This window comes from Panulirus ornatus, chromosome 9 (genome assembly GCF_036320965.1).
Source record: "Panulirus ornatus isolate Po-2019 chromosome 9, ASM3632096v1, whole genome shotgun sequence".
Classification (NCBI taxonomy): Eukaryota; Metazoa; Arthropoda; class Malacostraca; order Decapoda; family Palinuridae; genus Panulirus; species Panulirus ornatus.
In genome coordinates this window covers 35,640,367-35,658,297 of record NC_092232.1, presented here as the reverse complement: position 1 = coordinate 35,658,297, position 17,931 = coordinate 35,640,367, and the positions used below count along the sequence as shown (strand labels likewise).

The following is a 17,931-nucleotide window of genomic DNA, read 5'->3' as shown; positions in this document are numbered from 1 at the left end:
GGGCATAAGCACCGATAATAATCATCCATCTTTCTCCATTCCACTTTCAGTTTTACCCACATCAACCTAAAATTTACTTCCTTACGATCTATCACACACTCCCACAACTCCTACTTCAGAAGTAGTGCTACTCCTTCCTAAACTCTTATCCTCTTACCAACCCCTGACTTTACTCCCAAGACTTTTCCAAACCAGTCTTCCCCTTTACCCTTGAGCTCCTCTCTTCTCATCTTAGTTACATCCACACACATTCAGACACCCCAGTCTGAGCCCTCAAGGAGGATGAGCAATCCCCACTTGAATCCTGTTTCCTCTTTTAGAAACTGAAATACAAGACGGAACGGGTTTCCAGCCCCCTGCTCCCACCCTCTATAGCTGCCTTCTACAATGCATGGGGAATACATCCCCATCCCCTGAAAATATCTACATCATGTATCAAATTAGAGTGTACAGCACCAGTATGGTCATCCCAACTGTGGGGAAAAATTTATCTACTGTTAAAGGACTGCAGTTTGGCAATGAATACTATACCACAAAAGAGAGAACTAAGCTACAGGGAAAGGCTAATAGCAATGAAGTCATCCAAGCAGGAGGAGAAAAGGAAGAAGTTAAACATGATGCTGAAAAAGTTTCTATACATATATCAAAAACTAAAAACAAAAGGACTGTTCAAAACTGGAAATGCTTATCACATATATAGGAAAACAAAAGGAAAACTGAATAAGCATTAATCTAAAGGAGATTCAAAGAAATAATTCTAAGAGCATGAGTTTGACTTGAAAAAAAGAAAAAATCTTTGAAATCACCTACTTGGGTAGAGGTGAAAATAAATTAACAATATGAACAAAAATCATATCAATGCATCTATCACAATTCGCAGAACTTTATTCTGCCTGCGGTGATCAGCTTAAAGAATATTAGGTTACAATAAACCAGATTTGTTAAGTAAGATTTCTGTGGTGGATATTGTTTCCTACTGTAAAACAAGATGAATATTAAGAAAAAAATTAACTAAAAACGAAAAAATTACCCAAACCTATCCCAGCATTACAATATACCATTCAATACAGAGATTACTACCGGTGCCCATGCATAGCAGACAGTCTATTTCTAAAACGAAGTCAAGAAAGTGAAACAATCAAGTCAAGAAGTGCCTACTGTCTATGGTAGTAGCTCATAAGGAAATCAAAGTGACCAATAATGAACATGACAGAGTAAGTTACATAAATTTGCACAAAGCAAAAGAGTTATACAACAAAGGAATTGTCAATATGAAGTGTATACTGCCAAAAATAGCAAAAGAAACCCTACAGTGATTTACAGTTATGTTAGAACAGAGTCATTATCTAGTTAACTGGTCCATTAATTACAGAAAATGGTGACTAAGTCCAACACAATAAAATCATGGGAAAAATCTTGAATTATTTTTTTTTCATCTGTATGTATTTACAATCGAACACATAACATCCTGAATCCAGTCTCATTGATAAGAGGAGAATATTCTTCAACAAACAAACATAAAAGCTGCAGATATAATATCAGCAATAATCGAAATGAAAATAAATAAAACAGCAGTCCATGATAAGTTTAGTCCAAGGATAATGAAAAAAGGTGAACAATGAGATAGTTAATCTCTTGAATGCTCTTTTCAGTAAGTCACTTGCTATGGAAAAAGTCCAGAAGAATGGAAGTTTGCCAAAGTAATACTGTTATTCAAATAAGGTAATCAGTCACTGCCCAGAAATTATCATCCAATTAGCTTAACATCTGTAGTTGGAAAATCATGGAAACCATTACTCTTACGAACCACTACTCAATAAATGAAACTCAGCATGGTTTTTAATGAATTCATTCAAGTCTGACAAATCTACTTGATATCTTTTATGGTTTAATCAAGATGTATGACAAAAGCAAAGCAGTCGAAGTTATCTATCTTGATTTTTAAAGAGCATTCAATAAGGTTCCACATCAAAGGTTACTAGCAAAAAATTACATCATATGGCATTAGCTGGGGGTATTACTAAGAAGTAGAAAGTTGGAACATTAGGCAGGAAAGTCAGGTAGACACATTAAGTAGTAGTAGTTGATAGGAGTATTAGGTAGAGGCCTCTGAAAACACTGCACTAGAGTACCTTTCTGCCTGTGGCCTATTAAAGATGAGGCACTCTCTGCCTGTGGCCTGTTAAAGATGAGGCACTAAGGCTAAGAAACGGCGACGGAATTCACTAGTTATGGAGACACTTTACCCATGGCCACCCCCTTAAGGGAACAGGTGTCGGAGATATAGATAGATAGACTGATGTACTTCGGTAAATAAAAATTGGTTAACTAGCTGTAAACAAAGAGTTGCGATTAATGGTAAATGTAACAAGACGGGTGCCACAAAGATCAGTCTTGGGACCAGTTCTCTTTCTCATTTTGATAATGGGGGACTGAGCCTTAGAGGGAATATCCTCACTTAGCCCCCTTGTTTGTTCCCTTTTTTGAAAATCAAAAATGGGAGGGGAGGATCTCCAGCACCATGCTCCCTCCCCTTTTAGTTGCCTTCTATGACATACAGGGAATACGTGGGAATCATTCTTTCTCCCCTATCCCCAGGGATACCATTTGTCTTTGTATGTGTATATACCCCTATGTGTATGTGTTGATAAGTATATGTATGTATATGTGTGTGTGTATGGGACTGGATGTGGAAAGGTTTATCCCCTGTGGTTTCGGTGCATTATGCATGACAGCTAGAGACTGAGTGTGAACGAATGTGGCCTTTATTGTCTTTCCCTAGCACTAACTCGCACACATGCGGGGAAGGGGGTTGTCATTTCATGTGTGGCGAGGTGGCAACGGGAATGAATAAGGGCAGACACTATGAATTATGTACATGCAGTGAGTATTTTGAAGGTCTGTTGAATGTGTTTGATGATAAGAGTGGCAGATATAGGGGGTTTTGGTCGAGGTGGTGTGCAAAGTAAGAGGGTTAGAGAGAATGATTTGGTAAACAGAGAAGAGGTAGTAAAAGCTTTGCGGAAGATGAAAGCCGGCCAGGCAGCGGGTTTGGATGGTATTGCAGTGGAATTTATTAAAAAAGGGGGTGACTGCATTGTTGACTGATTTGTAAGGTTATTTAATGTATGTATGACTCATGGTGAGGTGCTTGAGGATTGGAGGAATGCTTGCATAGTGCCATTGTACAAAGGCAAAGGGGATAAAAGTGAGTGCTCAAATTACAAAGGTATAAGTTTGTTGAGTATTCCTGGGAAATTATACAGGAGGGTATTGATTGAGAGGGTGAAGGCATGCACAGAGCATCAGATTGGGGAAGAGCAGTGTGGTTTCAGAAGTGGTAGAGGATGTGTGGATCAGGTGTTTCCTTTGAAGAATGTATGAGAGAAATACTTAGAAAAGCAAATGGATTTGTATGTAGCATTTATGGATCTGGAGAAGGCATATGATAGAGTTGATAGAGATGCTCTGTGGAAGGTATTAAGAATATATGGTGTGGGGGCAAGTTGTTAGAAGCAGTGAAAAGTTTTTATCAAGGATGTAAGGCTTGTGTACGTGTGGGAAGAGAGGAAAGTGATTGGTTCTCAGTGAATGTTGGTTTGTGGCAGGGGTGTGTGATGCCGCCATGGTTGTTTAATTCATTTATGGATGGGGTTGTTAGGGAGGTGAATGCATGAGTTTTGGAAAGAGGGGCAAGTATGCAGTCTGTTGTGGATGAGAGAGCTTGGGAAGTGAGTCAGTTGTTGTCCGCTAATGATACAGCGCTGGTGGCTGATTCATGTGAGAAACTGCAGAAGCTGGTGACTGAGTTTGGTAAAGTGTGTGAAAGAAGAAAGCTGAGAGTAAATGTGAATAAGAGCAAGGTTATTAGGTACAGTAGGGTTGAGGGACACGTCAATTGGGAGGTAAGTTTGAATGGAGAAAAACTGGAGGAAGTGAAGTGTTTTAGATATCTGGGAGTGGATTTGGCAGCGGGTGGAACCATGGAAGTGGAAGTGAATCATAGGGTGGGGGAGGGGGCAAAAGTTTTGGGAGCGTTGAAGAATGTGTGGAAGTAGAGAACATTATCTCAGAAAGCAAAAATGGGTATATTTGAAGGAATAATGGTTCCAACAATGTTATATGGTTGCAAGGCATGGGCTATAGATAGAGTTGTGCAGAGGAGGGTGGATGTGCTGGGAATAAGATGTTTGAGGACAATATGTGGTGTGAGGTGGTTTGATTGCATAAGTAACAAGAGGGTAAGAGAGGTGTTGTAATAAAAAGAGTGTGGTTGAGAGAGCAGAAGAGGGTGTTTTGAAATGGTCTGGTCACATGGAGAGAATGAGTGAAGAAAGACTGACCAAGAGGATATATGAATCAGAGGTGGGGGGAACGAAGAGAAGTGGGAGACCAAATTGGAGGTGGAAAGATGGAGTGAAAAAGATTTTGATAAAATTGGGGCTTGAAGATGCAGGAGGGTGAAAGGTGTGCAAGGAATAGAGTGAATTGGAACGATGTGGTATACCGGGGTCGACATGCTGTCAATGGATTGAACCAGGGCGTGTGAAGTGTCTGGGGTAAACCATGGGAAGTTCTGTGGGGCCTGGATGTGGAAAGGGAGCTGTGGTTTCGATGCATTACTACATGACAGCTAGAGACTGAGTGTGAACTTATGTGGCCTTTGTTGTCTTTTCCTAGCACTATCTCGCACACATGTGGGGGGAGGGGGTTGTTATTTCATGTGTGGTGGGGTGGCGATGGGAATGAATAAAGGCAGACAGTATGAATTATGTACACGTGTATATATGTATATGTCTGTGTGTGTATATATATGTATACGTTGAGATGTATAGGTATGCATATTTGCATGTGTGGACGTGCATGTATGTACATGTGTATGTGGGTGGGTTGGGCCATTCTTTCGTCTGTTTCATTGTGCTATCTCACTAACACGGGAGACAGCGACAAAGCAAAATAAATATGAACAAAATTATATATGTACATGTCTGTGTGTATATATATATGTATACGGTGAGATGTTTGGGCCATTCTTTTGTCTGTTTCCTTACACTACCTCGCTAACACAGGAGACAGCGACAATGTATAATAAATAAATAAAAAATATGAGTGGATGGGCCATTCTTTGTCTGTTCCTAGTGCTACCTCACTGACATGGGAAACAGCAATTAAGTATAACAAATAAATGAATATATCAACTTAAATGTCTACAATTTCAAAATGATAAAGACAAACTGATGAACTGGGCCTATAAAGTGGCAAATGAATTTCAATATCAACAAATGCAAAGTTTTACATATCGATTGCAAAACCAAAAAAGCAAACTATAGTATGAATTGTGCTAGAATGCAAAAGGTAAATGATGAAAAAGGCTTAGCAACCTGAAACCAAGTAAGCTAAGCACTGAAGCAGTGAAAAGAGCAAACAAAATTCTTGGATTCATAGGTAGGGCTGTCGAATTTAAGCACAAGGAAATCATCCTTAATCTTTACAATTTATTGGTTCATCCCCATCATGAATACTGCATCCAGTTTTGGTCACCCTACCTAAATAAAGACATAGAAAGATTGGAGAAAGAGCAGCATCGAGCTACCCAGATGATTCCCAGGCTAAGATACAAATCCTAGGAGAGAAGATTAAAAGTCTTACATCTACTTAGCTTAGAAAAAAACAAGGCTAAGAAGTGATCAGTGATCTATTAAAATTATTCAAACTCATCAAAAGCTTTGATAATCTTGATCTACCAAATTACTTTGGACTTGACTCACCTCATATCACTTGCAATTATGGATACATGTTCATGGGCAAACATTTAACTCAAATGAGGCAGAGTATTTCTTCTTCAACAGAACTGTTGACATACGGAATGATTTGCCTATTAGAATGGTTGAAAGCAGAACCATAGATATGTTTAAAAACAGACTCAATAAACATTTCACTTCACTTCCGTGATCAACATCATTTGCACCTCATCACACTGACAACTTGCAAGTTATTCTTTTTGAATTATCTACATACCTTCTGACTTTTGCTACACTAATTTATAATTTTCTCATATCTTCCATTATCACAAACAGCCTCTAAAGGACCCAATGGTCTGTTGCAGTTTGAATTCCCTTGTATTACTTTGTATAATCCTGTACCTTATATAAATATTTTCTATCTTTGTTCTGTTCTTCAGAATTCACAATTTATCACCTAGAAATTTACTTGAAATGTCTGGACATCCCTACTGTGTCTTTTGGTTCACATAAAATAATACCACTATCTATACTCTTAACCTTTTTTACCACAATATTATGGATCATTTACAAAAATGTCAGTAAATCCAAAGCCATGAAATATAGACTAATTTTGCTTTTCATAAATCCAAAGCCTTCAAACAGTTGTGACTCATTTCCCATAAGATCTTGGTAATGTCGCAACCATTCACCACATCAAAGCTAACTCCTCAAATTCTTTTTTATCAAATGCTCACCTCTGCTTCTCGTGAGGTTATCTCCTTTTCTAAGAACTGTTGCACCACCTCTTTCTCCTTTATTTCTGTCTCGAGATGATTAATTCTCTCTTTTAACTCAATAGTTTTTTTCTGTTCGGCTTCTAATGTAGTGGTTGTGAAATCCATCTCCTTTGTTACTTCATCTAGCTTGGCCTTAACTTGTTGTACAGATTGCTCAAGCTTGCGTACCTGAAAGTAAAGCATCAAGACTTGTTACATCTATCAATATATCTATCTAGTACATTAATTCCTTTCAGGTTTGAATAAGGTGGATCAAGTGTATACTTGCACTTTTCTGGAAATCAACTTTGCAAATTTGGGGGTCCCATCCAACCCCCATAAGCAGGCAAGAGGGGAGGGATGCCCAATTCTCTAGAAATGCAAACCTAATACCATGAAAATCAAATACCTATGGACAAAATATCTTGGAAAAGCATAAGAGAGGAGCAAGTCCTTCCAGTTAAAATTGACAACTTTAGATGCACAGAATAACAGAAAGCTGCTACCTAAAAAGCCAAGAGGAATGTTTTACCAAAGTCTCAAAATCTACATTATTATCATAAAACTCATTAGCTACAGATTATCCAGTGTATGCCTTATATTTCTGGTTCTCAAAATATAAAAAAGACTATAAAAGATGGGAGATAATGCAAAGTAGGACAACAAAGCTATTACATAAACCAAAGAAGAAAGCTACTGAGAATTCTACTCTCTGAAAGCATCAAAGGCATCATGGTGGTCTGACAGACATGTTCAAAAGATTGGAGAATATTAAAATACTTATAAAAAATGAGAAAAGTACAAAATGAATCTGTTACTAGAAACAACTAGGGGAAATGAAGGGCAAATCACTCAACGCCAACATAAGTAAATATATCTGAGTAATAGAAAAGCTCCCTGCACATACAACTTATGCGGAAACTATGAATTCATTCAATGTGAAGTTTGATTAACCCTTTAACATTTATAACTGAAAATGAAATGTTTAAGGACAATGTATGGTGTTAGGAGAATTGACTGAATAAGAAATAATAAGGAAAGGGAGAGGTGTGTTAGTAAGAAGAGTCAGTATGAAAGTGTGCTGAAATGGCTTGGACATATTGAGAGGATGAGCAAGGAAAGGATGGCTAAGAGGGTATACAGATCAGAAGTGGAAGGAACAAGGAAAAGGGGATAACTAAGAAGCAAGTGGTAGGATGGAGTGAAAGATGCTTTGAAGGGTCAATCTAAACATTCTGGAGGATGCAAAGCATGCAAGAAGGAGCAAACTGAAGTAATGGGGTTTACAAGAGACACCATCCTGTCAATGGGCTAGACAGTGCAGTCAGGGAAAGCCATAGAAAGACTTGCAATACCTAACTGTGAATGAGGGGATCCAGTTTCAGCACAGTGTACATGACAGCTTGAGAGTAGAGCAAATGAGGCTATCTCTTTGTCTGTTCCTGATGCTACCTCGGGAATGCAGGAAATGGCAAACATGTATGGTGGACAAAAATAATAATCACATAATCAGCATCCACAGACAAAGATCTTTGCACTGAGAATTCCTTACACAGTCTCAAGGCTATGTTCTGGGTAGCAGTAGAGACTGGGGTGTGTATGGGTGCCAAATGCTTCAAGAAGACAATCTCTCTCACTTATGCTGCAAACACAATAAGAGAGGTAGGCATGCAGTTTGTGCCAACATTATTATTGCCAATTTCTTCTGATGAAGTCTTATGGAATCTTCAGCCCCACAGCCAAGGATGATAGACTGGGTCATAAGTTGACCAAATTGTTGGAAGCCACAGCCCTTAGGCCCACATAGTCCCCACAGCCTGACTGATCTGGTACACTTTTTAGGTACTCATCCAGTACACTCTTGAATTTCATTAATGTGCATCCTATGCTTTTTCTGATGGTAGTTAACAAGATGTTGGAGAGTTAGCAGGAGGCCCTGCTTATTTAAGGTGTTTTCTTTTTGAGCATATCACACCTGTGGATTGCAGAGGTTTTATTTCACAGTCTTCCAAGCCTGCCATGCGTGCAAGTAGGCTGTTATTTCCAAGTGAAAGTTCGAAACCACACCTAGGATTTTCCAGTAATAGATGATGATGGCAATGACAAGTAGTGGTGAAGTGAGAAGAGATGGAGTGAGTATTTTGAAGGTTTGTTGAATGTGTTTGATGATAGAGTGACAGGTATAGGATGTTTTAATCAAGATGGTGTGCAAAGTGAGAGGATCAGGGAGAATGGTTTGGTAAACAGAGAAGAGGTAGTGAAAGCTTTGCAGAAGATGAAAGCCAGCAAGGCAGCGGGTTTGGATGGTATTGCAGTGGAATTGATTAAAAAAAGGGGGTGAATGTGTTACTGACTGGTTGATGAGGATATTCAAAGTATGTATGGTTCATGGTGAAGTGCCTGAGGATTGGCAGAATGCATAAATAGTGCCGCTGTACAAAGGCAAAGGTGATAAAAGCGAGTGCTCAAATTACTGAGGTATAAGTTTGTTGAGTATTCCTGGGAACTTATATGGGAGGGTATTGATTGAGAGGGTAAAGGTATGTACATAGCATCTGATTGGGGAAGAGCAGTGTGGTTTCAGAAGTGGTAGAGGATGTGTGGATCAGGTGTTTGCTTTGAAAAATATCTATTTATTTTATTATACTTTGTCGCTGTCTCCCGCGTTTGCGAGGTAGCGCAAGGAAACAGACGAAAGAAATGGCCCAACCCATACACATGTATATACATACGTCCACACACGCAAATATACATACCTACACAGCTTTCCATGGTTTACCCCAGACGCTTCACATGCCTTGATTCAATCCACTGACAGCACGTCAACCCCGGTATACCACATCGCTCCAATTCACTCTATTCCTTGCCCTCCTTTCACCCTCCTGCATGTTCAGGCCCCGATCACACAAAATCTTTTTCACTCCATCTTTCCACCTCCAATTTGGTCTCCCTCTTCTCCTCGTTCCCTCCACCTCCGACACATATATCCTCTTGGTCAATCTTTCCTCACTCATTCTCTCCATGTGCCCAAACCACTTCAAAACACCCTCTTCTGCTCTCTCAACCACGCTCTTTTTATTTCCACACATCTCTCTTACCCTTACGTTACTCACTCGATCAAACCACCTCACACCACACATTGTCCTCAAACATCTCATTTCCAGCACATCCATCCTCCTGCGCACAACTCTATCCATAGCCCACGCCTCGCAACCATACAACATTGTTGGAACCACTATTCCTTCAAACATACCCATTTTTGCTTTCCGAGATAATGTTCTCGACTTCCACACATTCTTCAAGGCCCCCAGAATTTTCGCCCCCTCCCCCACCCTATGATCCACTTCCGCTTCCATGGTTCCATCCGCTGCCAGATCCACTCCCAGATATCTAAAACACTTCACTTCCTCCAGTTTTTCTCCATTCAAACTCACCTCCCAATTGACTTGACCCTCAACCCTACTGTACCTAATAACCTTGCTCTTATTCACATTTACTCTTAACTTTCTTCTTCCACACACTTTACCAAACGCAGTCACCAGCTTCTGCAGTTTCTCACATGAATCAGCCACCAGCGCTGTATCATCATCGAACAACAACTGACTCACTTCCCAAGCTCTCTCATCCCCAACAGACTTCATACTTGCCCCTCTTTCCAAAACTCTTGCATTTACCTCCCTAACAACCCCATAAACAAATTAAACAACCATGGAGACATCACACACCCCTGCCGCAAACCTACATTCACTGAGAACCAATCACCTTCCTCTCTTCCTACACGTACACATGCTTTGAAAAATATATGTGAGAAATACTCAGGAAAACAAATGGATTTGTATGTAGCATTTATGCATCTGGAGAAGGCATATGATAGAGTTGATAGAGATGCTCTTTGGAAGGTATTAAGAGTATATGGGGTAGGAGGTAAGTTGCTAGAAGCAGTGAAAAGTTTTTATCAAGGATGTAAGGCATGTGTACGAGTAGGAAGAGAGGAAAGTGACTGGTTCCCAGTGAATGTCAGTTTGTGGGAGGGGTGCGTGATGTCTCCATGGTTGTTTAATTTGTTTATGGATGGGGTTGTTAGGGAGGTGAATGCAAGAGTTTTGGAGAGAGGGGCAAGTATGTAGTCTGTTGTGGATGAGAGAGCTTAGCGAGTGAGTCAGTTGTTGTTGCTGATGAAACAGCACTGGTGGCTGATTCGGATGAGAAACTGCAGAAGCTGGTGACTGAGTTTGGTAAAATGTGTGAAGAAGAAAGCTGAGAGTAAATGTGAATAAGAGCAAGGTTATTAGGTTCAGTAGGGTTGAGAGACAAGTCAACTGGGAGGAAAGTTTGACTGGAGAAAACTGGAGGAAGTGAAGTGTTTTAGATATTTGGCAGTGGATTTAGCAGCATATGGAACCATGGAAGCGGAAGTGAGTCACAGGGTGGGAGAGTGGACGAAGGTTATGGGAGTGTTGAAAAATGTGTGGAAGGCGAGGACATTATCTTGGAGAGCAAAAATGGGTATGTTCGAAGGAATAGTGGTTCCAACAATGTTATATGGTTGCGCGGCGTGGGCTGTAGATAGGGTTGTGCGGATGAGGGTGGATGTGCTGGAAATGAGATGTTTGAGGACAATATGTGGTGTGAGGTGGTTTGATCGAGTAAGCAATGAAAGGGTAAGAGAAATGTGGTAATGAAAAGAGTGTGGTTGAGAGAGAAGAGGATGTATTGAAATGGTTTGATCACATGGAGAGAACGAGTGTAGAAAGATTGACAAAGAGGATATGTGAGTCAGGGGTGGAGGCAACGAGAAGTGGGAGACCAAATTGGAGGTGGAAAGATGAAGTAAAAAAGATTTTGATCAATCGGGGCCTGAACATACAGGAGGGTGAAAGGCATGGAAGAAATAGAGTGAACTGGAACGATGTGGTATACTGGGGTCGACGTGCTGTCAATGGACTGAACCAGGGCATGTGAAGCATCTGGGGTAAACCATGGATAAGTTTTGTGGGGCCTAGATGTGGAAAGGGAGCTGTGGTTTCGGTGCATTACACATGACAGCTAGAGACTGAGTGTGAACGAATGTGGCCTTTGTTGTCTTTTCCTAGTGCTACCTCTCGTGCGCACGTGGGGGAAGGGGGGATACCATTTCATGTGTGGCGAGGTGGCAACGGGAATGTATGAAGGCTGCAAGTATGAATATGTACATGTGTATGTCTGGGTACGTATATGTATGTATACATTGAAATGTATAGGTACACATATGTGCATGTGTGGGCAAGTATGTATATACATGTGCATGTGGGTGGGTTGGGCCATTCTTTCGTCTCTTTCCTTGCGGTACCTCGCTAATGCGGGAGACAGCGACAAAGCAAAATAATAATAATAAAAAGTAAAAAAAATGAATATTAAGATCATGATACACCTTTCCCGTCTGCAGAGATTTCAGTCATTCCCAGTAATATAGTTCCTTTTCAATATTTACAGGGGCTGTGAAAGATCTCTGAACACTTTCTAATTCTGCAATATTACATGCTTTGTACGGTGATGTTAGAATGCAATAACAGTCAATTCATGAAAGAATTAGCATCTTCAAGTATATCATCATCGATTTTTCTTCCCTTGTCTTGAAGGTCCACAGGATCCAGCTAACCATCCTTTTGCATGAGACAACCATTGATTTGTTGTGTTTGCTACAGGTTAGGTCATTATACATTATCAACCTGCATTATTTCACATTATTCAACTGGTTATGATAGTATTCCTGTCTGCCCAGTGTTCTGTGTTGCTTTTCATATCTTCAATTTTCCCATACCAAAGGAGCTGAAACATATCTCCAAATAAAAACATTCTCAGTTGCCCAGTTAAAAACTTCATTCATGTCTCTTTCTAACCTTCCAATATCTTCAAATGATTTATTTTCTTACTTATTCTAGTATCATCTGCAAAAAATTATAGGAATCTGTAGCTGATGTTTGCGTCAATGTCAGATATAGGAATGGGGAACAGAAGGGGTGCAAGTATATTTCCTTGGGGGAACTGAGCTTTTCACCATGGAGTCACAGGAGATAGCTTTGTTTATTCAAACAACTGGTAAATGCAAGATCTCTCTGCTCTGAAACCATATTGTCCCAGGTTATATAAAATATTCTTCAACTGCTCATATGCAAAATTCAGATAGGCAGCAGACTCCAGAATTAACTATCCTGTGATTAATTTCATCTTCAGTGTCAACACTAACTCATGTTTCTAATGGAAGCTGCCCTGATGCAGGGGTTATTAACCAAAATGTACACATTTCAGGTACCAACTATGATCAAATGAACAAACACAAAGAAGTAAAGAATTAGCATGAATGAAATTTTAACTGGATAAAAATTTGCTAAGTATTCAGCTTGTTTCTACTGTGGATAAGGCCTTATATTTTTCTTCAGTATCAAAAAGTAGCAAATGTAATGCCCAAAGACTGAATAGTAGCTGATTCTTCAAGTACAGCGAATGTCAATTTGCGGCAGGGGTGAGTGATATCTCCATGTTTGTTTAATTTGTTTATGGATTGGGTTGTTAGGAAGGTGAATGCAAGAGTTTTGGAGAGAGGGGCAAGTATGTAGTCTGTTGTGGATGAGAGGGCATGACAAGTGAGTCAGTTGTTGTTTGCTGATGATACAGCACTGGTGGCTGATTCAGGTGAGGAACTGCAGAAGCTGGTGACTGAGTTTGGTAAAGTGTGTGAAAGAAGAAAGCTGAGAGTAAATGTGAATAAGAGCAAGGTTATTAGGTACAGTAGGGTTGAGGGACAAGTCAACAGGGAGGTAAGTTTGAATGGATAAAAACTGGAGGAAGTGAAGTGTTTTAGATATCTGGAAGTGGATTTGGCAGCGGAGGGAACCATGGAAATGGAAGTGAGTCACAGGGTGGGGAGGGGGCAAAGGTTCTGGAAGCGTTGAAAAATGTGTGGAAGGCATGAACATTATCTCGGAAAGCAAAAATAGGTATGTTTGAAGGAATAGTGGTTCCAACGATGTTATATGGTTGCGAGGCATGGGCTATAGACAGGGTTGTACGGAGGAGGGTGGATGTGCTGGAAATGAGATGTTTGAGGACAATATGTGGTGTGAGGTGGTTTGATCGAGTAAGTAATGAAAGGGTAAGAGAGATGTGTGGTAATAAAAAGAGTGTGGTTGAGAGAGCAGAAGAGGGTGTTTTGAAATGGTTTGGTCACATGGAGAGAATGAGTGAGGAAAGACTGACAAAGAGGATATATGTGTCTGAGGTGGAGGGAATTAGAAGTGGGAGACCAAACTGGAGGTGGAAAGATGGAGTGAAAAAGATTTTGAGCAATTGGTGGCCTGAACATGCAGGAGGGTGAAAGGCGTGCAAGGAATAGAGTGAACTGGATCGATGTGGTATACTGGGGTCAACGTGCTGTGAGTGGATTGAACCAGAGCATGTGAGGCATCTGGGGTAAACCATGGAAAGTTTTGTGGGGCCTGGATGTGGAAAGAGAGCTGTGGTTTCGCTGCATTATACATGACAGCTAGAGACTGAGCATGAACGAATGTGGCCTTTGTTGTCTTTTCCTAGTGCTATCCTACACACAAGCAGGGGGAGGGGGTTGTTATTACATGTGTGGCGGGGTGGCGATGGGAATGAAAAAAGGCAGACAGTATGAATTATGTACATGTGTATACATGTATATGTCTGTGTGTGTATATATATCCCTGGGGATAGGGGAGAAAGAATACTTCCCACGTATTCCCCGCATGTCGTAGAAGGTGACTAAAAGGGGAGGGAGCAGGGGGCTGGAAATCCTCCCCTCTCTTTTTTTTTTTTTTTTTTTCCCAAAAGAAGGGACAGAGAAGGGGCCAGGTGAGGATATTCCCTCAAAGGCCCAGTCCTCTGCTCTTAACACTACCTTGCTAATGCGGGATATGGCAAATAGTTTGAAAGAAAGAAAAAGAAAAAAGTGTATATATATGTATACGTTGAGATGTATAGGTATGTATATTTGCGTATGTGGACGTGTATGTATATACACGTGTATGTGGGTGGGTTGGGCCATTCTTTCGTCTGTTTCCTTGAGCTACCTCATTAACGCGGGAGACAGCGACAAAGCAAAATAAATAAATATATATAGGTTTGAATCCTACTCTGCTCCATATAAGAGGTGCTATGAAAGCAGGAAGTTCATCCGCACTTCATTATAAAGCAGTATCCCTTCACTAAAGAGGGGTGGCACCCTGCCTCCAACTGCCCAGCGAGCATTCCCACGCTGTTGGGTGCCCACTGCCCAACTATCGTACCACACACTAAACCCTACAGTGATAGAGGAGTTAAAAGAAAGCATGTGAACTGAAATGTGCCACAGAAATAGGTTACATTTGAATTAATGAAGTTCTGGCATTAATAGACACCCCTTTCCCCATTAGTCTATTGAATCAAGGGTCTACAGTACATTCTTTATTCTTCTTCCATACTTGATCACCCTCTCCCATGTTGACGAGGTAGTAAAAGGGGAAAGATGGAGAAAGGCTGCATCTGCTCACATCCATTCTTGAGCTGTCATGTGTAATACACTGAAACCACAGCCCCCTATCCACAAACAGGCCCCACAGATCCTTCCATGGTTTACCCCAGCTACTTCACATGCCCTGGTTCAATACGCTGACAGCACATCGACCCCTGTATATTACATTGCTCCAATTCACACTTTCTTGGGCATGTTCCTTATAAATCTTTATATCTATAAATATACTTTACATTGCAGCATAATGCCAGGATGTGGAATCAGGGTCTTATCTCTAAACTCCCCTTCCTCACTTTGCTCCATCATATCTAGCTTCCTCCCAGGCTAATCTATCTCCATGTTGTTGATGGATCAGCTTCTCCCACTTCTCCATCAACAGTGGTGTTCTTCAAGGTTCTGTCCTGTATTCTACAGTTTTCCTTCTTTACATCAACAATTTCTTGTCTTCTACAAATAACCAAATGCACTCACATGCTGATGACATGACACTGCATTCCTCCACACCCTTCTCTCATTCAATCTGTATCTCATCTCAACACAACTTGCTCAATATACTCAGACCTGTTTAATGCCTCCAAGACCCTGATTCAACCTTCTATCAAAAATTCTTCACAACTTTCCTCTGTCCCTCAAGGGTTCTGTAATTCAACCACTTAATGAACACACTCAGTATTACTGTAATCTCCACTCCGTACCGAAAACCCCACATTATAAAATTAGCCAAGTCTGCCTCTATGAAACTGGGAGTCCTGCTTAGATGCTGATATTTCTTTTCTTCTGTAATTTTTTTTCTTTCAAGTTGGAAGCTCCAGTCACGGAAAAAAGTCTACATCAAGGCTGGACCTTAAATGAAATAAACAGAGGCAAATGAAAGGGAAAAAGAAGAGACTAGGGAAATTTTGTAGGAAGTGAAAAACTTGTCTTTTAAAACATGCCAGCTCATAGTTGTTGGGAAAGACATGAGAGGGTAGAGAGTTCCATACTTTCGAGTTGTGGGGAAAGAAAGGGTAATCAAAACAGCCCACCCTTGAATTGTCAATGGCCACACATTAATCATGTAATGCAGCGGCTTGCCAAATATTGCATGGTCTAGCAAGTGGTGGGGCCTCACAAGCAACCAGCTCCCAGGAGCAAAAACCAAAACAATACCTATAGATGAGGGAAAGTGAACCAACATTGTGGCACAGGGCAAGAGGGTCAAGTTTTGAAGTTAGCCTAGAAGAGTTTATAAGTCAGACAGCTCTCGACTCCACCCTATCAAGTAAGGATGCACATCTAGAACCACCCAAGATGGGAGAGCAGTATTCCATACAGGGACAGATCAATCCTTTGTATAAATGGAACAAATGTTCACAAAAATTTTTGCAAGAAAAAAAGTCTAACATCTAAACAGGGTATTGATTGAGAGGGTGAAGGCATGTACAGAGCATCAGATTGGGGAAGAGCAGTGTGGTTTCAGAAGTGGTAGAGGATGTGTGGATCAGGTGTTTGCTTTGAAGAATGTATGTGAGAAATACTTAGAAAAGCAAATGGATTTGTATGTAGCATTTGTGGATCTGGAGAAGGCATATGATAGAGTTGATAGAGATGCTCTGTGGAAGGTATTAAGAATATATGGTGTGGGAGGAAAGTTGTTAGAAGCAGTGAAAAGTTTTTATCAAGGATGTAAGGCATGTATACGTGTAGGAAGAGAGGAAAGTGATTGGTTCTCAGTGAATGTAGGTTTGCGGCAGGGGTGTGTGATGTCTCCATGGTTGTTTAATTTGTTTATGGATGGGGTTGTTAGGGAGGTGAATGCAAGAGTTTTGGAAAGAGGGGCAAGTATGAAGTCTGTTGGGGATGAGAGAGCTTGGGAAGTGAGTCAGTTGTTGTTCGCTGATGATACAGCGCTGGTGGCTGATTCATGTGAGAAACTGCAGAAGCTGGTGACTGAGTTTGGTAAAGTGTGTGGAAGAAGAAAGTTAAGAGTAAATGTGAATAAGAGCAAGGTTATTAGGTACAGTAGGGTTGAGGGTCAAGTCAATTGGGAGGTGAGTTTGAATGGAGAAAAACTGGAGGAAGTGAAGTGTTTTAGATATCTGGGAGTGGATCTGGCAGCGGATGGAACCATGGAAGCGGAAGTGGATCATAGGGTGGGGGAGGGGGCGAAAATTCTGGGGACCTTGAAGAATGTGTGGAAGTCGAGCCACCAGCGCTGTATCATCAGCGAACAACAACTGACTCACTTCCCAAGCTCTCTTATCCACAACAGACTGCATACTTGCCCCCCTTTCCAAAAGTCTTGCATTCACCTCCCTAACAACCCCAACCATAAACAAATTAAACAACCATGGAGACATCACACACCCCTGTTGCAAACCTACATTCACTGAGAACCAATCACTTTTCTCGCTTCCTACACATACACATGCCTTACATCCTCGATAAAAACTTTCCACTGCTTCTAACAACTTGCCTCCCAAACCATATATTCTTAATACCTTCCACAGAGCATCTCTATCAACTCTATCATATGCCTTCTCCAGATCCATAAATGCTACATACAAATCCATTTGCTTTTCTAAGTATTTCTCACATACATTCTTCAAAGCAAACACCTGATCCACACATCCTCTACCACTTCTGAAACCACACTGCTCTTCCCCAATCTGATGCACTGTACATGCCTTCACCCTCTCAATCAATACCCTCCCATATAGTTTCCCAGGAATACTCAACAAACTTATACCTCTGTAATTTGAGTAGTCACTCTTATCCCCTTTGCATTTGTACAATGGCACTATGCAAGCATTCCACCAATCCTCAGGCACCTCACCATGAGACATACATACATTAAGTAACCTCACCAACCAGTCAACAATACAGTCACCCCCTATTTTAATAAATTCCACTGCAATACCATCCAAACCTGTTGCCTTGC

The 17,931-nt window shown here is 40.8% G+C and overlaps 1 protein-coding gene across 1 annotated transcript in view; it reads right to left on the bottom strand.

Moving 5' to 3' along the window:
* The window catches only part of LOC139750336 (uncharacterized), a 224,672-nt gene that overhangs the window by 119,328 nt on the left and 87,413 nt on the right, over window positions 1–17,931 (bottom strand). Inside the window, exon 9 of the mRNA XM_071665015.1 lies at window positions 6,479–6,688. Within this exon, the coding sequence (XP_071521116.1) occupies window positions 6,479–6,688 (210 nt within the window). The remainder of the gene's footprint in view (window positions 1–6,478; window positions 6,689–17,931) is intronic.